A 22,354-nucleotide genomic window follows, 5' to 3' on the forward strand; every position below is an offset into this window, starting at 1 on the left:
CATTTTGAACCACTTCCTAGACCTTTACCTATAACTTTTTGATGAATACTCAATGTAATAGTAAGTTTTTTTACAGTATTTAACTTCGTCTTAATTCGTAATTTTGTTTAACTGAAATATTTTTATTTTTAGTGTCTCAAAATTTCCTTTCATCTCATCAACATTTTTTTAAACAACACGTTATTCACTATTCGCTGTAATTTTTATAATCGTCAATATTCCGTTATGACTGGTGTTGCTTTACTGTTTTTTTTTGTTTCTGCGGATTAGAAACTTTATTACTTCTCAAATTTAATCTCATCAAGATTGAGATCGCATGGTAAGTACTAAATATCAGTCAGCAATAAAAAGCGGAGACTGTAGTGGATATATCACTACATAGTATAAAACAAAGTCGCCTTTTCTGTCCCTATATCCCTATGTGCGCTTAAATCTTTAAAACTACGCAACGGATTTTGATGCGCTTTTTTCAATAGATAGAGTGATTCAAGAGGAAGGTTTATATGTATAATACATGCATAATATACTAAGGCAACATTGCTAATTTTAGAGGTTTCTAACTAATTAACCTATTTTTTTAGGCTTATTTAGCAATTAGCAAAAACGCTGCCTAACCCTACGAGTTAGATCAAATTAATGTACTACAGTACTGTACACCATAAAAAGGTCTACAAAAAAGTCCGCGATGGTATATGTTTATCTTTTAGGGATAACCCACATTAACCATTTTTATTGTTTACTTTTTACGTGAGAAAATGGCTTATTTACGAAGCTATTTTAAGCAATACGGCATTAATCCTTATCGAATTAAGTACCTTAAATACAGTGTGCAATTAATATAGATCAATATGGTTCCTTACAGCATGTAAATTAAACAAATATTTTCGGAGATATTACAAATTTAAAATTTGCGTTTAAAAATGTGTAATGTAATAAAAATTGTATGAATTTAGATATTCCAAAGATAGCAGGAAATCTTCATAGTAAGTATAGGGGAAGAGGAATTGTTTTACTCCAAATTTAATGCGTGCAGGCCAAGGGCAGTAATGAATGAACCAAAAATACTGGATCGATTTTAATCATGTTTTCATTGAGTGACATAGGCATATATATTTTATGCCCGTGCAAAGTCGGAGCGGGCCGCTATGTTTTTATATACAACGTTCATATTTTTTCTGTAGTGTATTTAATTTAGTATCAGCATTGCACCCGTGCGAAGCCGGGGCGGGTCGCTAGTTATCTTAATAAAAGGAATGTATAACTGAAAAAAATTAAGCCGAGATTGAAGAATAATATAGATTAAATATATTGGAGTTTGAGTAAGTAAATTATCGATTTTAGATAGTTTGAAGCTATTATCATGACCTGTTAAATATTTAGAAATACAGAAAGAACTATAGGTGGTTGCAATAATATGCAATTGTCATTTGTCTTATCACGTATATCAACGCAATTCGTAAACTTTTGAGAGATTACTTTGGTAGAACTGTTGTCAATTCAATGAAACGGTTTTTCTACTCAAATGTTGTAGTTGTAGGTTCGAATATTATATTACTAGTTATCTGTAGACAAGAATATAAAATCTGACAAGGGGGGCATTCCAATGACGCCAGTAATTAGACTGTTTAAGACCAGATGTCTTCTGTGATGTCTCTAATTTAGTCACTGGCCAGTCGGTAAGCTTATTACTTAGGATAGTCCCACCCCAATCAGTAGAAGCAATCCAGGTCAACCATAACTGGTAAAATGGAGACTGTAATATAATTAAAAACAGTCTTAAATACAATACTTAAACTATATAGCAGATATCGGATTGCTTTACGAGCTATGATAATCTTAACTAGTTTGCTCAAAATAGTTGTTATTGTTATAAAAATGATTTTATTTTTATCATACTTTATTTCTTTTTACCCCCAAAATCCCAAGAGATATTCGTATTTATCAGACTTCGGACAATCATATCATATAAATATTTTAAATTGCTAGACGCCTGGACGAGATCGCAAAAGCACTTCTGTTACAAAAATAACCGATTTTTCCAAATTCTAAAACCTCGAGGACGTTGTAGAGCACCGATGCGAAAACATTTCCCGACAATAAGCGTGTTTTCTTTGCAATATATCCCCGAATCATTTTTCTATTGCCTTTTTCGATATTTATTTCGCCAATCTCTCAATTTGAGCTTAAATCGAGCGAAGACAAAAGTCTAGCCGCGGCGACGTTCCGTTGTTTTCGTTTCGTTTTCCGTCCCTCCACGTCGGAAAACCGCCAGAGAGGAGATGAAAAAAAAAGCGAACTCAACGTGATGGGTTTTTTGTTGAGATGGAAAAAAATGGGCCGAGAAAAAAGCTGGTATATACAATATTCAGCCATCTACTTTGGTTAGGTTATTATTTCTCCGATATTGCTGTCTTTTTCGATGTAAATATTTTAGGTCCTAAGTATAATTTCTTTTGTTTGTTTTGGATAAGGTAACTGAAATAAAGACTTAAAAAATGTTCTTACAGAGTTATTGTCACTGATTTTGTAAAGCCACTTACATTTTATTTTATATTTATATTTACTAGTGATCGAAATTCGACTGCATTTAAATTAGTACACCACTGAACATTGTAACAAAGTTTCATAAGTAAGATTATTTTTAGAACTGTAACAACTTCAGAGCAACTTTATACATAATTCTCCTTTATTTCTAATGTGTTCTATCTACGCAAATTATGTAGTTAGTTTCATTATAACTACAGCACATTTTCATTTCATTTATGTATTCATATAGTCCTTATCTTTTATTCATATTTCTCACCAAAAATATATGTTACAAATACAATAAATACACCAGGCTGATTAAAAGAATAATTTCTTTACCTGAATTTTTAAATGAAATTGCATTGTTCCACAGCACACCTCGATCTCGCCCTTGCATCTTTAATTTATCTTCTTTGGTTTGTCTTTTGGTTTATCTACTGGTCTTTTGGTTTATGAGACTATTTTATAACTTAAAATTTTTGCAATATTAATTTTAACTCTTTGTTTTACAAATTAACATATTTATTATCTGCAATATTCGGTTAGTGCATTTTTAAGAAATGATTTTACTAATGAAACCTGAAATGAATCAGAATTTAACACTACTAAAATTTACAAGAAAATCTGTATTGGCAACACCAAGTATTTTTCAGAACGTTGTGCAATTTCAACATAACTTGACAGTAATGTATCTATCCACTTATTTCGACTTTTGGCGATGAAGCCTTACCCTTGGCTACTGTGAAACGTTGCTGTAACGAATTCAATCTTAGTGACAGTTCACTCAGGGCGAAACTCGTGAAGATCATGTCAGTGTCATGTTGTGGCAGAAAAAACTTGTGGGCATTAGTATGACGAACATCAATAAAATATTGCATGATCATTTAGATGTGAAAAAGATCTGGGTAGATTTTTTAAGATTTTACATTGGATTAGACAAGGTTGGTTCAAGCTCACGAGGAAGAATAGTTTTAAAAACAATAAGGCCATTTTTTTGATGGTCAATGTGATTAACGACACTCGGAGCATTAGTCTTAATCGGCTCACTCATTCGACAGATTTAGATGATCCTAACTGATATGCCTTTCAGTTTAAACGAATTGAATTCCGTCTTGCATTCACCATGATAATTAACAAGTCACAAGGGCAATTCTTGGGAGTTTATGGTCAGAATCTAGAAAATGGATTTTTTTCTCATGATCAATTGTACGTGGCCCGTTCACATATTGCCGAATTATCCTCTTTATTTGTTCTTGCGTCTAATAACAAAACGAAAAATGTCGCATATAATTGAAACGTGCTTCAGTGAAAAGGTTCAGTCCGACTGCAACACATGCAACAATATTCATAGCTTCAACAAAGTTTTGCTGACACGGCATTGAAATATTTATTATTGCAGTTTTATTGATATTTATTTTCTTTATGTATATTACCCTAATAAATTATTAAAGTTAACAAATTTTTGTTACGTAATTTAATATATTATTTTTAAGAATATTTAAAGCATTGTTTTTCTAAGAAATTAATTACGATAGCAGAAAAATCAGTCCGATTTTTTCAGTTGTCTGGTTGCTGATTTCTTTTGTTCATTTTAACATCAAGGTTACATATATTACGTCTCTGCAAATGCTTCTCCATTTTCATATCTAAGAAATATGTTTTTTGTCAATCAATTTCAACGCTTGGACGCTAATAAAGTATAAACACAGCTTTTTATGCGCTGTTAATTCCATTTCGTTCCTGATTGATTTATTGTTCATTGTATGGTTCAGTACTACCTAGTTATTATATCACGATCACCGTCAGTATTGTCTTATTTAACAGTTGTTATAAAAATATTGTTATTATGCATTGTTAGCTAATTATACACTGTGCAGTAGTATTATCTAATTCATTAATAATATATTTATTGAAATGTATAGACAGGGGACAATAATTATAAATATTGTTGCACATACGAGGGCTTTGGGTCAAGGGGTGCATTGCACTGAGGTATTATTAGGCTCCAACTGACGTTTAGGGGATACTCAATCAGATTGGACAAAGTGCTACGAAGATTAGATCAAGCGCATGCAATATTGATATTGATCATCATATTTTACAGTTGTTTCTTTTTAAAGTTATTAACCGACTTCGAAAACGGAAGAGGTTCTATGTTCGGCTGTATATATTTCTTTATGTATCTATGTTCGTTGATTTCTCGGGCAATTATGGACCTATTTTCAAAATTATTTTTTTATACGAAACAGTGCATTTCCGAGGTTGTCCCATTGGAACCAAGTCAGGATCTGATGGGGCGAAGGGGGGGTTATCGAGGAAAACGCTCAAATTTCAAAGGCACGTACAAAGTTTTCATATATTTTTTAATCTAAAATAATCAGATATTTGTGTATAATGTTGTGAGCTGATGTGACGGAAAATTGAAAGTCGTTCAGTGCAAAAGCCATTCAGTTTGCTTTTTGAACACTAACTGTAGCATATTGTGGACAATTGTTTCAATGGTGTGATTGTTAACGTTTTTATTTCCCAAATCGGAGGTCGCGGGTTCGATTTCCGGTGCGGAAAATAATTTTTTGTTGTTCTAGTTTAGTTAGAACATTTGTCAAATCAGCTAGACTAGGTAACGGACCCCGGGGCCTGAAGCGCTCCTTATTTTTAATCATTGTTCCTTTATTTCTATTTTCTCTCATGCGGGCCTACCCATTGTAATATTAAATAAAATAACTGCGTAATCTATTGAGTAGATATCTAATACTAAAAAGAGCAAAATAAAATATTTTTAAGAAAAAAATTGAACCGACATAGATTATAAAAAACATTTTAACATAAAATATATACATAATAATCGTTGTAATAACTAAATAAATCTAAACAAAAACGTTATTTTAACCTATCTACTACACGTATTTTATATTATACTATATACACAATTTAGCTTAATACCTACCTAAACCTATTTATACATTTACAGTTTGAAGTCGGTGTCGAGTCCAAACAATACAAAAATAATAATATAATATTGTAACATATACAAAAATTCTTTTGTTAAAAATATTTTATTAAACTGCCTGTTTAAACTTAATCACATAACTAAGGGTTAACATTATAGGTTCTAATTAGCAAATATTTATGTGATGATACACTGAGTCCTAACTATTTTCTCCAACAAATATATAGCGTGACTACGTGTGTATACATTGCGATAGTAAAAGCCATCTGATCTTATATTTGATCTTAAAAATTATTTGTTATTTTCTCTCGCATCTTCTGTCGAAAGCAATATGCAGATATTGATTGACGTCAATGTTTTCAATGTTGAATAATGATAAATATTGCTTTAAAGGGAAATTGGAAATATTGCTTGATCAGTACTCATTTTATGTCTTAGGTAAGTTTGCAAATGTACTAAAAGTTGGTTAGATAACAGTTTTAAGGATATCTCATCAATATTGATGTTATCTTAAAAAATAATTTTTATTTCAATTTGCCTAAATCATTAAATATATGAATTGCGAATTAAGAATCATTAAAATATTTTTAAAATGTGTAAAACGTTTTTGTGCAATCCTCTCTTGTCCATTGGTTATTTCTCCTGTATTGAATAATTAATTAATATTAGAAAAAAGATCTACCGAAAATTATATAATGAGATACTCGTTCGTTAAATTTATATATATATATATATATATATATATATATATATATATATATATATATATATATATATATATATATATATATATATATATATATATATATGCCGTCCTAGCCGCAATCTTACAAAAAATATGCTGAATTTATGCTTACATTGATATATATGTAATATATGTGTTTAATGTTTTTTAGTAGTTTACTTGTAAATAACAATATACTATATATTAAAATAGCATTTTGGAACGACATTTTTCAAAATTATTGATGTAGTTGGGCACAAAGAATAAAATTGTGAATGATAAATAGTAAAATACAATAAATACAATTTGTTCTCTGTCTCGAGTCTTTTGATTACGAAAACTTCTTTCCTAAGATCTTGAAAACTAATTTTAGATTCGAAAAGTTCGATAAATTGCATCGATTCCAAACGATTTGAAGAAGTTTTTACATTAGTAGTTGTTAAAATGTTTTGTAATGTGTTTTGTAAAAAATATATTAACGGTAAAGAGGTGATAACCACATTCAATATTCATACTAAATATTTCTAATAAGAAAACTCTCCTTTAACATTCAACAATTTATTTACATGACCATTAAAAAATATAACAGCCAATTACATTTATAATGTCTTAATTGCTTTTTAAATATTAAAATTAAATACCATGAAACGTATTTGGGATTATTATTTTCCTTTTTCATAAATTCGAAGTAATTGCAGGAATTCGTACATCTTCGTCTGATATTACGAATATAGTATATATATACATATATATATAAATACTATATATATAGTATTATATATATATATATATATATATATATATATATATATAGTATTATAGTATATATTATATATATAGTATTTATATATATATGTATATATATATATATATATATATATATATATATATATATATATATATATATATATATATATATATCGTGTCAGGTAAATCTTGATATCTAAGCATTTCTGTCACTGGCACCTTTTCTTCTGCTTTTCTTTTCCCGTCTTTCGAGTTATTTTTGCCGCTTTTATATATATGTTTCGGGACAGTAGGCGGAGGTGGGAGTTTGCGAGTAAGAGAAAAAAAGAAAGAAACCGGGGGGTGAGGGGGGAGAGGGGAAATCGAGTCGGTACCGAGAGGCTCGAATAAAGTTTTATTAAAAGACATTTCTGATAAAATATGTAATTGTCGGATGAAAAAGGGCCGAAATTGAAGGAATAAAAAGGAAAATTGGGAGAGGGAAATATGGAGATATTTTCCCGGTTAAAATTTTTGCCTTATAGTGGGCGGGTCATTTAAATAAATTTGGTCGTGGGATTAATTCGGTCGAAGATGGAATGTGTTGTCGCGTGGTAGGTCTGATCGCGGCCTTTTTATTATCCGGAACGAGAATGAAAATTTGAATTAAATCCTTATTAAATTTTAGCAATAAAAAAATGGTAATCAAGTCTTATTATATTTATTACATACCAAGAAAATTCTGCTGTAGAGAATGATGGAGGTCCAATTGGCATGATGACCGTAATAATGATAATAAACAAATATTTATAACTTTTATTTATAATATTCTAGTTTACAATAAGATATTTTAAAAATTCGCCATAAATTAGAATTATTACGAAACATTGACGTCACTCAATGTTTCCTAACCATCATTTCCGCATTCAAACGTCTGAACGTTTTGGCATGCTTCAATTTTATTTCGATTATTTATCTTGCATTTTACATTAAAAAAATCGGTTTTGTGGTGCTACCAACTGGAAGAAAAACTAACATTTCTCAAGGCAAATAGTCTAAATTTGGTTTGAATCGATTCGACGATGATCAGTGTACTTATTGTGTGACTGTGACTGAAGTAATAGTTCTGGAAATGGTTCTAGAGGTCTTATAGAATTGAAATGAGTACTCCAGGCATAATAGCTATGAAATATGGTACAATATTGAAGAAGGTACAGGTAATAAGTTTAGAGTATCCAATGAATGAACCACTATCACCATAGCCTCATTATTTCGCTAAGATATATCAAAATTGTACCGATGGCAACCCTACTGAACAATTCTCTGATAATGATTTTAAGATACACATGCAAATGTGGGGCTACCTAGATGTTAATTTTACATAATTGACAGTAACTATAACGCAAATAGGTTTATAATATATTTGATGATAGTTGTTGGATTTTCTTAAACTTTTGGCAGTTCTGTGAGACGAAGAAGTGTATCCGGTATTGTATCAAATTATCTTGTAATATTTCGGTAAATAATTTTTTATAGCATCTTTATTAGATACGCTTAGTACAATCTTAATTATAAATTATCATTCACAAGCAAGACGAGTGCGAGAAAATACATCAATATGTATTCCTAAATTATAAAATTATAACTTATAGCTGTAGTTTACACTAAAGGTATACACTTTATATAAGTTCGTATGGTTTGGTTCGCTTCAATCTGCTGACATCCTGCGCGCTGTCCAGTTGAATTGCTTCCGCGTTAGTATGATTTAGTAATCTTTCGTGTTTCAATGAGAAATATTGAATAACTTCGCAAATCCATTTGATTTCCAGGTCATCGTGCAGTTCTTCGTTGGCTACTTAGCGATAAGCATCGGTAATCAATCGAAGAACCTTGTTTTGACAGCGCTGGTTGACTAGTTGATTTTAATTTTTAGTGCAACCCCATATTTACACCCCATAGGTCCAATTCGGTTTTATAATTGTCTTATAAATCAACCTCTTTGATTTTAGATCAAGTTGAGAGTTTTTCCGACTAACCAGTATAGTTGTTTTATTTTGGTTCTAATGTGTTTTGCTTTTTGTCTAACATGATGTTGTAAATAAAATGCACAAATTATAATTAACAGTTACAGATTCATAAGAGCACATGCAGCTGCAATACTTCATCAAATACTTTACAGAACTTGTGTTTAGACATACTTTAACATTAAATTAAATTCTCCATTGAATTTTTAAACTAGGTCTCTGCTTTACTTTTTTAACAAATTTTACTTTATTTGTGTGTAAGTGTACTTAATGTGTGACTGTAACTGAAATAATAGTTATGGAGAGCTGTTAGTTACTAGCTCTCAATTGTGGTGGAATATTGAAGAAGGTACGGGTAACAACACAATGAAGCACAACCAACAACCAGTTGTGAGAATAGTATTTATTGGAATCAACAGTCTCATATTTACTAGGACATATCAAAATTGTATCGATGACGAATCTACTGAACAATTTTATAATGGTAATTTCAACATTCGGATGCAAATATATTTGACGCGGCTAGCAAGATATTAATTTTACATAGTTGACATACCTACAACACTAAAATGTTTATATTATATTTGATGGTAGGTGTTGGATTTTCTTCGGAAAGTTAAATGGACAAATTATAATTAACAGTAACACTGCTTTACAGAACCTGTTTAAGCATACTTTAATGTTAAATTAAGTTCTCCAATGAATTTTTAAACTAGATATCTATTTTCCTTTGACAAACTTCACTTTACTTTTACAATATTTGGCTTCTTACATCTTCTATACGTAAGCATTGTTCGAAATGTTTAAAACTTTTGTTTACCATAATACACACATAGCAGGCTATAAAAACTTAATACAAAATTACACTGTTCGATCAAATATGGACTTTTAACATGGTGAAGTATAGCTCATTAAACTATTTGATGTACAAGAAACCAGATATTTGATATTAGCGCTGTTTGCAATCTAACCACGATGGGATTTCGTTGACGGTTATAGAGAGTTTGTATTTAATTAATATTTCTCTTTGTATTTTGAGAATATATGATCGATTGTTGGCATTCGAATCTTGTAAGAATATATGGCTTGTAACCATAGAAACTATCGAGTGCGACCAAAACATCTACACATACACAGTATGGGGCTTTTTAAGGCGCATTTAAATTTACATTCACAGTCAATTGAAAAGTCCCCGGTCTACCATAGTAAAACACATTTTTTTTGCAAAATTAGTTTTTTTTATTCAACATTATTCCTTTGGAAGGTGATACAATAATTATAGCAACCCTTCAACATCTCGATACCATTATTGTAGTACGATTTGTTCTTTACTTCAAAATAGGCCTCAGTTTCGGCTATCAGCTCTTCGTTCGACGAAAATTTCTTCCCAGCGAGCATTCTTTTGAGATTTGAGAACAGGAAATAGTCGCTGGGGGCCAGATCTGAAGAATACGGTGGATGAGAAAGCAATTCGAAGCCCAGTTCATGGATTTTTGACACGGTGTATTGTCTTGGTGAAGCAGCACTTTCTTTTTCTTCAAATGCGGCCGTTTTTCGGCGATTTCGTCCTTCAAACGGCCCAATAATGCTAGGTAATAGTCGCTGTTGATGGTCCTTCCTTTTTCAAGGTAGTCAATGAAAATTATTCCATGCGCATCCCAAAATGCAGACGCCATAACCTTGCCAGCAGACTGCAGCGCTTTCTCACGCTTTGAAGCGGGTTCATCGTGTGCAGTCCACTCGGATGATTATCGATTGGACTTCGGAATGAAATGGTGGAGTCATGTTTCATGTATTGTCATATATCGACGCAAAAACTCGGGTTTATTACGCTTGATCATCTTTAAACACTGCTCCGAATCATCAACTCGTCGTTGTTTTTGGTCAAAAGTGAGCTCGCGCGGCACCCACTTTGCACAGAGCTTTCTCATACCCAAATATTATTGAATGATATGATGTACACGTTTAGTTGATATCTTTAGAGTGTCTGCTATTTCATTCTATTTCAATTTACGGTCATTCAAAATCATTTAGTGGATTTTTTAAATGTTTTCGTCGATAACAACCTCTTTTGGGCGTCCACTGCGGTCACCGTCTTCGGTGCTCATTTCACTACGTCTAAACTTGGCATACCAATCCTTGATGATTGATTTTTCTGGGGCAGTGTCCGGAACTTGTTGCTTCAAGTGTCTTTTCCCTTCAAAAATAAATATTTTATCAACACGCGAAATTCGTTTTTATCCATTTTTTTTCACAATAACAAAAGTTTCTTCACTCAAAATGCTATAATTATACAGGCATCTTTTGAGGGTTAGGGCTAACTAAAAAATATATGGATTTAATTCTAGTAGCGCCATCTATGTGTCAGGTCGGGTACTTTTCAACTGATCTGTTATTTCAAGTGTTAATTTTTTAAAAATCCTTTTTTTGCTAAATAATTTTTTTAAATCTCTAGAATTGTCGTAAAATATTTAAAATAGTCTATTAGAAGAAATAATTTAATACTGTATTAAAATTATCGATATTTCGTGAAGGATTTAGATTTAGGAAAAGTATTTAATGACGTATTAATCATATAACGATGTAAAACCGCTATTTCATGCTATTAGCCTGACGTTATCATGTATTTCCGGTTGTTCTTTTCCAGTTGGATACAAATCCTACGAAGTCATCCTTAACCCTCGACATCTTCCTATTCCGGGGGATGTTTTTATTGCAGATTATTTTTCTAAGTTTATTGTTCTGGATGATTGATTTGATGGAATGACCGTTTGGATATCGGGTGTCAGTGTATATATGCAGTTTGATGGATTCATTCGAATATCATTAACAAGTTGAGATAACTGTGACTTTTTATGAACTACTATATTACATCCTAATACCGAGTATCATTAATCTAAAATACATATGGCTTTTTATAGTGGTAAATAAGACAATACTAATTGGGATCGTGATATAAATAACCAAGTATTTGGAGCTATACAATGAACAATAAATTATTTAGCTACTGAATGGAATACCAACACGTTAGAGTCATTATTATAGCTTAGTGACTTCTCAGTAATGATATTAATTGATAAAAATACTAATTCTTTGAACAGACAAGTTGCGAAACTATGACAATAACATTTTATTTTTTTGCTATATTTGTCTTCGTAATTTTCGTATATTATTTCATTTATATTGTTGATTAACCCCAAAGGTAGTTTAATTAAATTATTTAGAAAATGAGTTGGTGTTTCCTTTCAGGGTTTCCTGTGAACCTGAATTCTTATTATGTTTAGAGCCTTTTATTTTAGTTGTTTTGTCAACATAAAAGTTCTTGGGCATATATTTCCAAATAGCAAACAGTATGAATTTGACTGAAATAAATTATGTTGTTAATTAATTAAAAAAAATCTACTTTGTTTATATAAATATAAATATATAATAAATGAATTATAAATTTCATCAAATGACTAATCCAATTATATCATAAATAGGTAATATGCTTTATAAACATCATTGAATGTAATAACGTTATAGCCAACACAGTTTTCGGTGGATTATGTTTCATTTCACACCCATGATTTCTGAGGGTTTGGGTATACAACTATTAGGCGGGTAGCAACTACAGATATACTACTTTTGAATTGTATTTATTTTTTTATTAGGTAAAGTCTAAAAATAATTTTTGAAACACCTTCTTTTGATATGTGAAATGTTCCTCTTCAAAACTACTGAAGCTTCGTTAATGCGGTTATCCACATATCAATTTTTTTTGTGCCCCAAGACCTTGCGTAATTTTCTCTGTACTGAATCATCGACATTTTATACGTTTTTGGTTTTTATATTTTTAAGTCTTAGAGATGCCCTGAAAAACATTTTGACACGAGTATGAAAGTTTTAGCGTATTTTAAATTATGAATATGATAAAAAAATGAAACATATATAAAACTTTTTTGTATATAAAAATTTTGTCTGAAAAAACCTATGATATCTAGTTGGTAGTCTTTTGGCTTTACCAAATACGAATATTCTACAATGCTGTGATTGCTATTTCAAATTCACATCGATATGCCATACTAAACTTATGAACATTAAATTTCATTCGTCAATATTATAGACTGAAGTGTTTCTATAGGACATATGATAGCAGAATTTCATTCTTAATATCTTTTTTAGTAATTACATCTTACATTAGAGATGCTTAGTACAGTCTTAATTTACAAATTAATTTATTACTACTGTTCTGTTGTAATTGTATTAGTACACAAGCAAGGCGAGTACGGGATTAATACAACAGTATGTATTTCCCAAAACATTGTTAAATGACAGTTTAAACAATGTTTTACAATAAATTACCTTCAATGTAGAAAAAAGTCCCTTAAAATTAATTCATGTTCTCTATAATATTTCGGTAAAAGGAAAAATCAAACGTAAAATACGACCACCGGAGTTTTTTTTTCACTTTTAAGGAAAGTCGAGTGGCAATTATTTCAGCCACCTTCTTCGGCGGCTGATTGAACCCCGGAGAACAAGAATTATGATGTTAGTAACGCCTGCTCTATCCCTCTGGTTCTATCGGTCTCTCTCTTTCTCTCCCCCCTCTCACACACACGTTCGTCCGTTTTTTGTTTGGCTATAGCGACGAAACAGGTGCACAAAAACAAGCGAAAGAGAATTGTGACGTGCGAAGGGGGTGGTGTAGCAGGGAGAGGACGAATTTTGCGGGTCGGGGGTTTACGGGTGAGGTAGGAAACAATCCCGTTCTGACCTTGGGAAATTCGAGATGTTTCTGATTTTATTTGATGTCGATAAAGGGTTTCAATAAAGGACGACGTAAGGGTGGGCTTGACGTGTAGCAAGACACCTTATTTGTTCGGTTAAGGGGTGGTCGGTAAAGCGGGTCGGACGTAAAACGGATGTAAATTAAATCATTGCATTTTTCTATTTCCTGTTTTATTATTAGTGATCTTATAGTGAAATTAAGAAGGTATGCATTTGTGTTTTTTTTTTAAATAAATATGTTAGTGACGTAAAACATAATTAAAAATTATAACATATGATATATTATGATCAAGCCAAAATTAACTTGGCCTTAAGAGTGCCGAAAACATTATTGTTAATATTATAAAAATATCGATAGTTTTTTATAATCGATATATATATATATATATATATATATATATATATATATATATATATATATATATATATATATATATATATATATATATATATATATATATGGCTAAAAAAGTATTGACATTTTTTTATTCTTCGATTCATCGATTGATTTTTTCTATATTTTAGTGTCCCTTTTTTATCAATTTGGCAATTTAGCTCTAAACGGGCAACTCAGAATTTCAATTCCAGAAAATATCTGGTTTTGTCCAGCCCGATATGAGCAGGATGGTTGTTCCTTATTGTCCTTATTAATAGGTTACACATAATTGTAATATAACATGGCAACTGTGGTTACCAAGTTCATAATATATTCATAATATATCAATATTATAGAACACAATAACACAGAACGCTTGATTAATAACATTGTACCATGTACAACTGCTCGGATGTTATCTGGGTTTTATGCAGTATTAACCTTGTCTAATTGAGATTGGGGACAAACTGAATTTCAAAATTCCCAGATCAAGTCAAGCTGATCACTTTATGCATTTGTTTCCTTTTTAAGGCAATTTTCATTTATAGTTTATAATTAATGTATTTGTTTTTTTTTTCAATTATTTATTCAGTTATAATATGTTACAGGAAATTTTTAACGTATTTTTTTACACATTTTGCCAAAGCAAGAAGTCTGTGCAGAGACTGAAAAAGTGGAAGGAACTTATGGAGAGGGCGAATTAGACAATAAAACAAACTAAGTGGTACAAAAGGTGTTTTTGATTATAGAAATTGTTCATTACTAATACAGACTAATACAGAAGAGCAAGAGCAATTGTGTAGATATTTTCGCATTTAGTTATAAGCTGACTTGGAGGAACGTTACAATATGTTATTATATGTAAATTTAGTTTTCAGACATGCATGAATATATATGATGAAAAACAATTTTAAATGTCATTATTTGTAACATCCTGTTAGACATAAAGCAAAATACATTAGAATCAAAATAAAACAACTATACTGGTTAGATACTGTCAACTTTATCTAAAATCAATGAGGTTGATTTACAAGAGAATTATAAAGCCAATATGGACTTATGGGGTGCAAATAGGGGATTGAGGAATACATATTGATGTATTTTCTCGCACTCGTCTTGCTTGTGACTTAATCCAAGTATAAATGAAAAGTAGTAATTAATTAATTTATAATTAAGATTGTACTACGCGTATCTAATAAAGATGTTATAAAAAATATTTTGAAATCTTATAAGTACATCTGAGAAAAAATACAAACTTTACTAACAAAGGAATTTTCAAATATTCAAACGAATTCTAATCCTCCAACCGTTATCTGAATACCACTCTCTCATTCAGTTTACAGGAAAATTTACTTTGCTTTCCTGCAACCCTTGTTAAGACGGATATTCTTCTTGGAAAGATGCGTTAGAAATGTAATAGAGAATAAGACCGCAAACGCAATTACGAACGATTATTCCGACGTGAACAAGTGTATAAGAAGAAGAACGCGTCAGAGTGCTGAAAGGGGGGGGGGATTATTGATCGTTCTTTCCCCCGTTCTCAAATAACTCTTAGGTCCTCCTTTCACCCCTCCCATCCCCCCGTCGTCCCTTTCTCCCGTTGTCTTCCGACAACGATTGTTGGCCATAAGTTCAATACTATTGCCAATTTTACCATCGCTTTATGGACCTCGAAAGCCACTCGCGCCGCGAAAGGGTAGGGGGGTTTTCGTGATGAGGGGGACCGGTGGGGGGTCGGTATTTCGTTTCGACTGAAATTCGAATTTCATTTATGGCGCGCCGAAATTGAATTTGTTAATACATCAAAAGGTCTGGTCTTGAATACGAACTAAGGCTTAGGGTATTGCGATGGCGGATATGTGAGTTTGTTTTTCGTTGATATATTATGAAGACGTATATATATATATTGAACGGGATATGGGGTTGGCGTAAATATAGTTTAAAGAGAACAACGTTTTATGAATGTGAGTCTTACCGATTTGTATGAAACATAAATCAAAGTCGATTTTGTGTATACACAATGTTTTTTCTATATTTTTATTATAAATATGACTTAAATTACTACTTTTCCAATATATGTACTATTTATTGGCGACCCATGATGGGTTCTGTCAGTTTTACCCTTTCCACCCTTGGCATTAATTACAAAACCAGGCTTTTGCAACATCAAGAACATATTCTTCATTACCACCTTATTTAGTCCACATCTTTCTTATAGTCATAATATTTCCTCATATTTACGTTTTTATTCTATTATTCATTGTTTTTCTTAATATTGTTATTATTTAAAGAAATATTTGAATATATGTGTTGAACCTTCTCAAATATTTTCTTCTATTCTTAATTTCTAACAGTACAAAAAAACCGTTTCTACCGCTAGTGGGTGTAGGCGTGTTATGTTTGGTAATTCGACCCATTTCTTGTACTTTTTACAGTATTTCGCTTATACCTTCTAACTGTCTAACCACATTAACAGGTCAATTGAAAAGTCTCCGGCCTACCATAGTTAAACACATTTTTTGGCAAAGTTAGTTTTTTTCAACATAATTCCCTTCAAGGGTGATACACTGATTATAGCGACCCTACAACTTTTCGATACCATTTTTGTAGTACGATTTGTCCTTTGATTCAAAATAGGCCTCAGTTTCGGCGATCACCTCTTCATTCGACGAAAATATCTTCCCAGCGAGCATTCTTTTGAAATCTGAGAACAGGAAATAGTCGCTGGCGCCAGAATTGGAGAATATGGTGGATGAGGAAGCAATCCGAAGCCCAATTCATGGATTTTTGCCATCGTTTTGAAAGGATGGAGCCATATTTCATCCATTGTCATATATCGACGCAAAAACTCGGGTTTATTACGCTTGATTATCTTCAAACACTGCTCCGAATCATCAACTGGTCGCTGTTTTTGGTCAAAAGTGGGCTCGCGCGACTCCCACTTTGCACAGAGCTTTCTCATGCCTAAATATTCGTAAATGATATGATGTACACGTCCAGTTGACATCTTTAGAGTGTCCGCTATTTCATTCAATTTCAATTTACGGTCATTCAAAATCATTTTGGGGATTTTTTTATTGCATTTTTTTCGTCGGTAACAACCTCTTTTGGGCGTCCACTGCGTTCACCGTCTTCGGTGCTCATTTCACAATGTCTAAACTTAGCATACCAACCCTTGATGGTTGATTTTCCTGGGGCAGTGTCCGGAAACTCGGCATCAAGCCAAGTTTTTGCTTCAACTGTATTTTTTTCCTTCAAAAAGCAATGTTTTATCAACACGCGAAATTCCTTTTTATCCATTTTTTTTAAAAACTTTTAATAACAATAGTTATTAGTAACAAAAGTTGCTTCACTCAAAATGCTATAATACACAAACCAATCTTCTGACAGCTATCAAATTTATACACGCATCTTTTGAGTGTTAGGGCTAACTTAAAAATATATGGATTTAATTCTAGTAGCGCCATCTATGTGTCAGGCCGGTGACTTTTTAATTGAACTGTTAGCTTAGATCGTCCTTTGGTCCATCTCATTTTCCTCTTCGTTTCGTATATTCTTTTAAGCTGTCCTACCTAAGCCTGTTGTTTCTCCAACGTCTCCTTTCTATGTATCCTCCTAAAGGTTCTATGTTCACATATTTTCTTATATCAGTGCTTTTCATTCTTTTCCATTCTTTTCATCCTAGTCGCTGTTTTCCTTTTTTTTACCATTTCACATTACCATGTTTCACAGCGGACATTTAGGATTGCTCTATATATACTTTTATATATTTCTATTTTTTGATTGTTGGATTTATCTTTTTTAATAATTTGTTATAAAAATCATTGTTGCCCATACTAGAGCTTCAGAGTTAGATAGTCTATTCAAAACTGTTATGTTACTTTGTTTTAAATTTTTTACAGAGATCATCATTTCCATTTATCTCCATTTCCAATAATAATAACTAATTTTTGGATACTTGTCCAATCATCCTTATTTTCGTATTGCTAAAGTTGATTCCTACCTTCATTTGTTTTGTTCATCCTGTACGCTCCCACCATCTTGAACATCCTTTTTTGTTTTGTTACTTTGTCTTTATCAAGAGCAGGCAAGGGAATTACCTATTCTAACTTAGTTTACTCGAATTTAGTCTGGATTTTTTGATAAGAAAACACGTAACCTTATATTAAATGTACAAGACTATTTCGGAGTTACTGAATATTAGAAATAGTTAATTATCATGTTGACATTAATAAATTCGATTCGTCGGTTGGGAAATGCCGTCCTCCCGTCGTTCTTTAAACTTTAAATTATGTGGCTTCCACTTCATAACTACGTTGCAGAGATGAAGTTTCAAGCATTTTGACTCCGGAGACTGCTTAATTTTCTCCCCTTTCAAAGAGTTTAAACTAAAACAATGGCGCATCGAGACTGGGCGGCTGATTCAATAGTTTCCAGAACCATTAAATCATGTCTTATACCGAAACAGCTCAATTACGAAGTTAATTAAAGAATATTCAAAAATATATCATAACGATTTCTATGTTACGCTGACTGTATATATCTCATATAATTATTAAAAGGTTTTTGCGTTTGACAATAAGTTATGCTATTAAATTCCCTGTTTTATTTTTCAATTGATTACGCTGTCAAAATGGTTGATTTTCATGTTATACTAAAAATGCAATAATTAAGAGAAATAAATGACAAGTATATTCTTAAATATAAATATACTCTTCTCCAGAGAAACACTTTTGATAAGCGTTTGTTTTATAGTTTTTCTGAGAATAATCTCTTAGAGAAGACTAGCAGTAAACTGCTATTATATGATGGCCCATCTACCATAATATCTTTCTTTTGTCACTTTTAGATCCTGACGGAAGCACTCTCCCTGTTCCTCACTATGATTTCCTAGAATCCCAGGATCTTTATTCAGGTAACTGCGGAAAAAGCACACATCATAAAATTACACTTGCTTATATTTGCTCCTAATGTTTTGAAGCTTGCGAGCATCTTTTGCACAATTTGTTTATGATTAGTTAACCAGCTCTTTAGTTATCCCGAAAGTGTTTTACCAGCGATATAAAACCTCTCCAAACTCCATTTTTAGAACCAGTCATTCAGTAAAGTTTGCATCTTCGTTTATGTCCGAATTTGAAGGTCATCAAATATTATAGTTTTTAACTTTTTCATACTGAGCTTAGGAAATGTCTCACGTGTGGAAAATACTAGGAAATGTATTTAGGGCATTCTCCTTATTTGTCCACAGCTTTGACCAACTTTTTCAGCTCAGTTATTATCACTACAATTTTTTTACAGTTAATTTTATTCGTCGTTTAATAAAAAGTTTGTTGCTTAACTCGAGGACATTTTTTTTGGAAAATAATTGAGCGGTTAGTGTAAAAGAACAGAACATTTATTTTATTCAAAATATCGCCATCTGCTAACCAAAGCTTTTTTAATAAGGAATATAGTTGTTTCTTTTAATGTCTAACTTAAACGTATTAATTACAATTTATAGCAATATTCTACTATGATTTCACTTGGTTTGAACTCCCAGTTATGTGTATTTGCTTAGACATTAAACTGTTCTAACGTCTTAAAATAACTTCTCTCCCTTATTCATTCATTTGATTACAGATTTTTTCAAATTAAAAATAAATCAAAATAGATCTTATTTAATCAAAAACTCGAACAGAAAAATGTTGTTTGTTCATAATGAAGTTAAGGTTATATCGGTGCCAATCTTGCGATATGGTATTTTGCATAAGACAATTTTAATGCAATGTACTAATCTTTTGGCAAAGATGTCTTCTGTTATATACCGCATGCCATAATGTATATAGTCAAAAATAGGTCGCCCTTAATGAAATGTTGATTGTTTCCATGGGACTGATGAACCATAGATCAGTTATTAACATTTATAAAGTATAACTATAACTATAACATATGGAATTCATTTAAAAAAAGACGACCATTGACCTAATTTTTTTCTCAAGGTTTCGAGGATAATTTATTTCTTTTTCGAAATTATGGCAATTATAGATTTTCGCTACATTTACGTTCCGACATAACGATCCATAGTTATTTAATCCTCCATTAATTAATCAACATGAAGCATTCGATTCGACGAAGTTACGGCAGACCATACTACGGAATCGATCGATACCCAGGTAGGTCACTGGATGTTTGTGCAGTAAGAGCTTTAGATTTTCCCCGACGTAAGACGTTTCCTTTTATTTCCTAATGATGATGATAAGGCTTTTAAAAAAATGTTTCACGGTACTGTTCATGACGTTTGTTCGCGTAAATATTTTCGATTGTATTGGAAAAGGATTATTAGTTGGCGAAGATCAAACTAGAATTATTAAGAATAGAAAATTCGATTTGGTGCCATTAATTTATTATGTAAGACGATTTTTTCAGTCAGTCAGTTTTTAATCTTATTAAATATTTATTGCGTAAGAATTTTTTAAATATATCCTAAAGTCTCCTTCTCACCAACGAGGGTTTATCTAGACTGGACCTACTGTTTAATGTGGGTTCCGAACCAAGGTCCTCGGCATTAAGTCTACCGACTGGCCAGTGATCTTGACCTGAACTTCATCTGAAATCTTTCTGAGATCATCTCAGAGGACATCCGGTCTTACCCAGCCTGGTTACTGGCATGACTGGGGTTGTTATTCCTTGTCGGATTTTCAAATGTTACCTCTAAAGACAATTACAATCACAAACATAAAGTACACTCCCGGAAATCGTCTTAGGTAATAAACGAATGGTTTGAGACATTTAATTCTGCAAGAAAATTGGTCCCATAGATAACCCATTAGTTTATTTGTACTTAATACTAAATAAAATTTAACAATAATTTTGTTCCAATGATTTTTTATTTTATCACACTTTTCTATATTATACTATATTATTTCTATATTATTACGCTGAATAAAAGCTGAAAATGTATTCTTTTATTCTTTGACTGTAGAAGGTCCTAATTACCAATGCAAGTAATATTTGCCTATGTGCCTCGGTGGATTATCTGGATTATTTGTATTCACGCAATATCTTGTTCAGGAATACTTGAACATTCTTAATAATAATAATAATTTTGTTCCTATAATTTCCCATATTATTATACTATTCTATATTATTTCATGTTAATTTTATATTATTAATCTGTATAAAAGCTAAAATATATTCCTTTAGTTTTTGGCTCTAGAGGGTCCTAATTATTGAAATAAGTAATATTTGCGTATATGCTTAGATGCACTCATTGTATTATCTATTGTATTATCTATTCAAGCAATATCTTGTTCAGAAACATTTATACATTCTTAATGTTGATGTGAATTTTTCGTGCAAAGAACACTCGTGCAATGATATCTGTTATTCTATGGACCTGGTAGAGTGCCGACTGTTTTCTTTGAATAACCTATTTCATGATATATTCCGAATGTGTACTGAGATCAATATTGTAGGAATCCTTTTATCATCTCTATGGTCCAGTGTGCAATTTCGACTTGGCAGGATTCAATTATTAGCATTCTGTTTTTATATTTGGTCTTACATTGGTTTTCAATTGCCAGCTAGTGTTCACATCTTGTCGTTTTCTAGGTAAAACAAAATGAAGAATCAAATAAAACTTCTATAATTCCCATGCTATAGGATAGTGGAATCAAAATTTAAAATAGACAAATTTTGTCTTTTCAGGCGTGGTGAGAAGCCGAAGAAGTTGTGGAAGCTCAGTTATTGATGATGTCTAGTTGGTTTCCCTCCAGATAGGTTGATCTAATCTTCAACCAATCTCTCTGCTATCATGGAAAATATCGATATGTGTCTATTTTTAGTGATTTGTCATCATCCTTGTGTTAAACTAGATAGTTTACACAAGTTATTTTTAATTAAGTGATACAAGAACTGTATCAAATAAGGGTATTTTGTTCTGATGTCAATAAATATTTCTAAAATAAGTTTTTACGTCACTTTTCATAAATTTTTTCACTTTAAAAGAGCATTTATTGAGATAACTCGGTACGATATATGTTAATTAAAATATTCTCCATAATTTTTTACACATTTTTCCTATCGTTGCGGTATAATATGGCGATATCGCATCATCAATCATCGATCCATGTTTGCGCTTCTTCACTATTTCGAAACGGTCTGACAACTAAGCCATGCAACATTAATTTGAACAAGTGGTAATGAGAATGTACGTTATGATCTCGATGTGAATGGACTCTTGTCGTAGTAGATCCAATTTTCATTACCAATCAACATAC

At 31.6% G+C, this 22,354-nt stretch overlaps 1 protein-coding gene across 4 annotated transcripts in view; it reads left to right on the forward strand.

The window, feature by feature from the left end:
* The window catches only part of Cals (calsyntenin 1), a 521,064-nt gene that overhangs the window by 97,826 nt on the left and 400,884 nt on the right, over positions 1-22,354 (forward strand). For 2 of the 4 annotated variants that reach the window (XM_076400943.1, XM_076400944.1), the window contains exon 2: positions 18,946-19,011. The exons of the other annotated variants lie outside the window; for them this stretch is intronic. In XM_076400943.1, coding sequence (XP_076257058.1) covers positions 18,946-19,011 — 66 coding nt within the window. The remainder of the gene's footprint in view (positions 1-18,945; positions 19,012-22,354) is intronic. 4 annotated transcript variants of the gene reach the window in all.

This window comes from Rhynchophorus ferrugineus, unplaced genomic scaffold (assembly GCF_030347505.1).
Source record: "Rhynchophorus ferrugineus isolate W39M unplaced genomic scaffold, kcgeb_rfMv2 rfM3, whole genome shotgun sequence".
In the NCBI taxonomy this organism is placed as follows: domain Eukaryota; kingdom Metazoa; phylum Arthropoda; class Insecta; order Coleoptera; family Curculionidae; genus Rhynchophorus; species Rhynchophorus ferrugineus.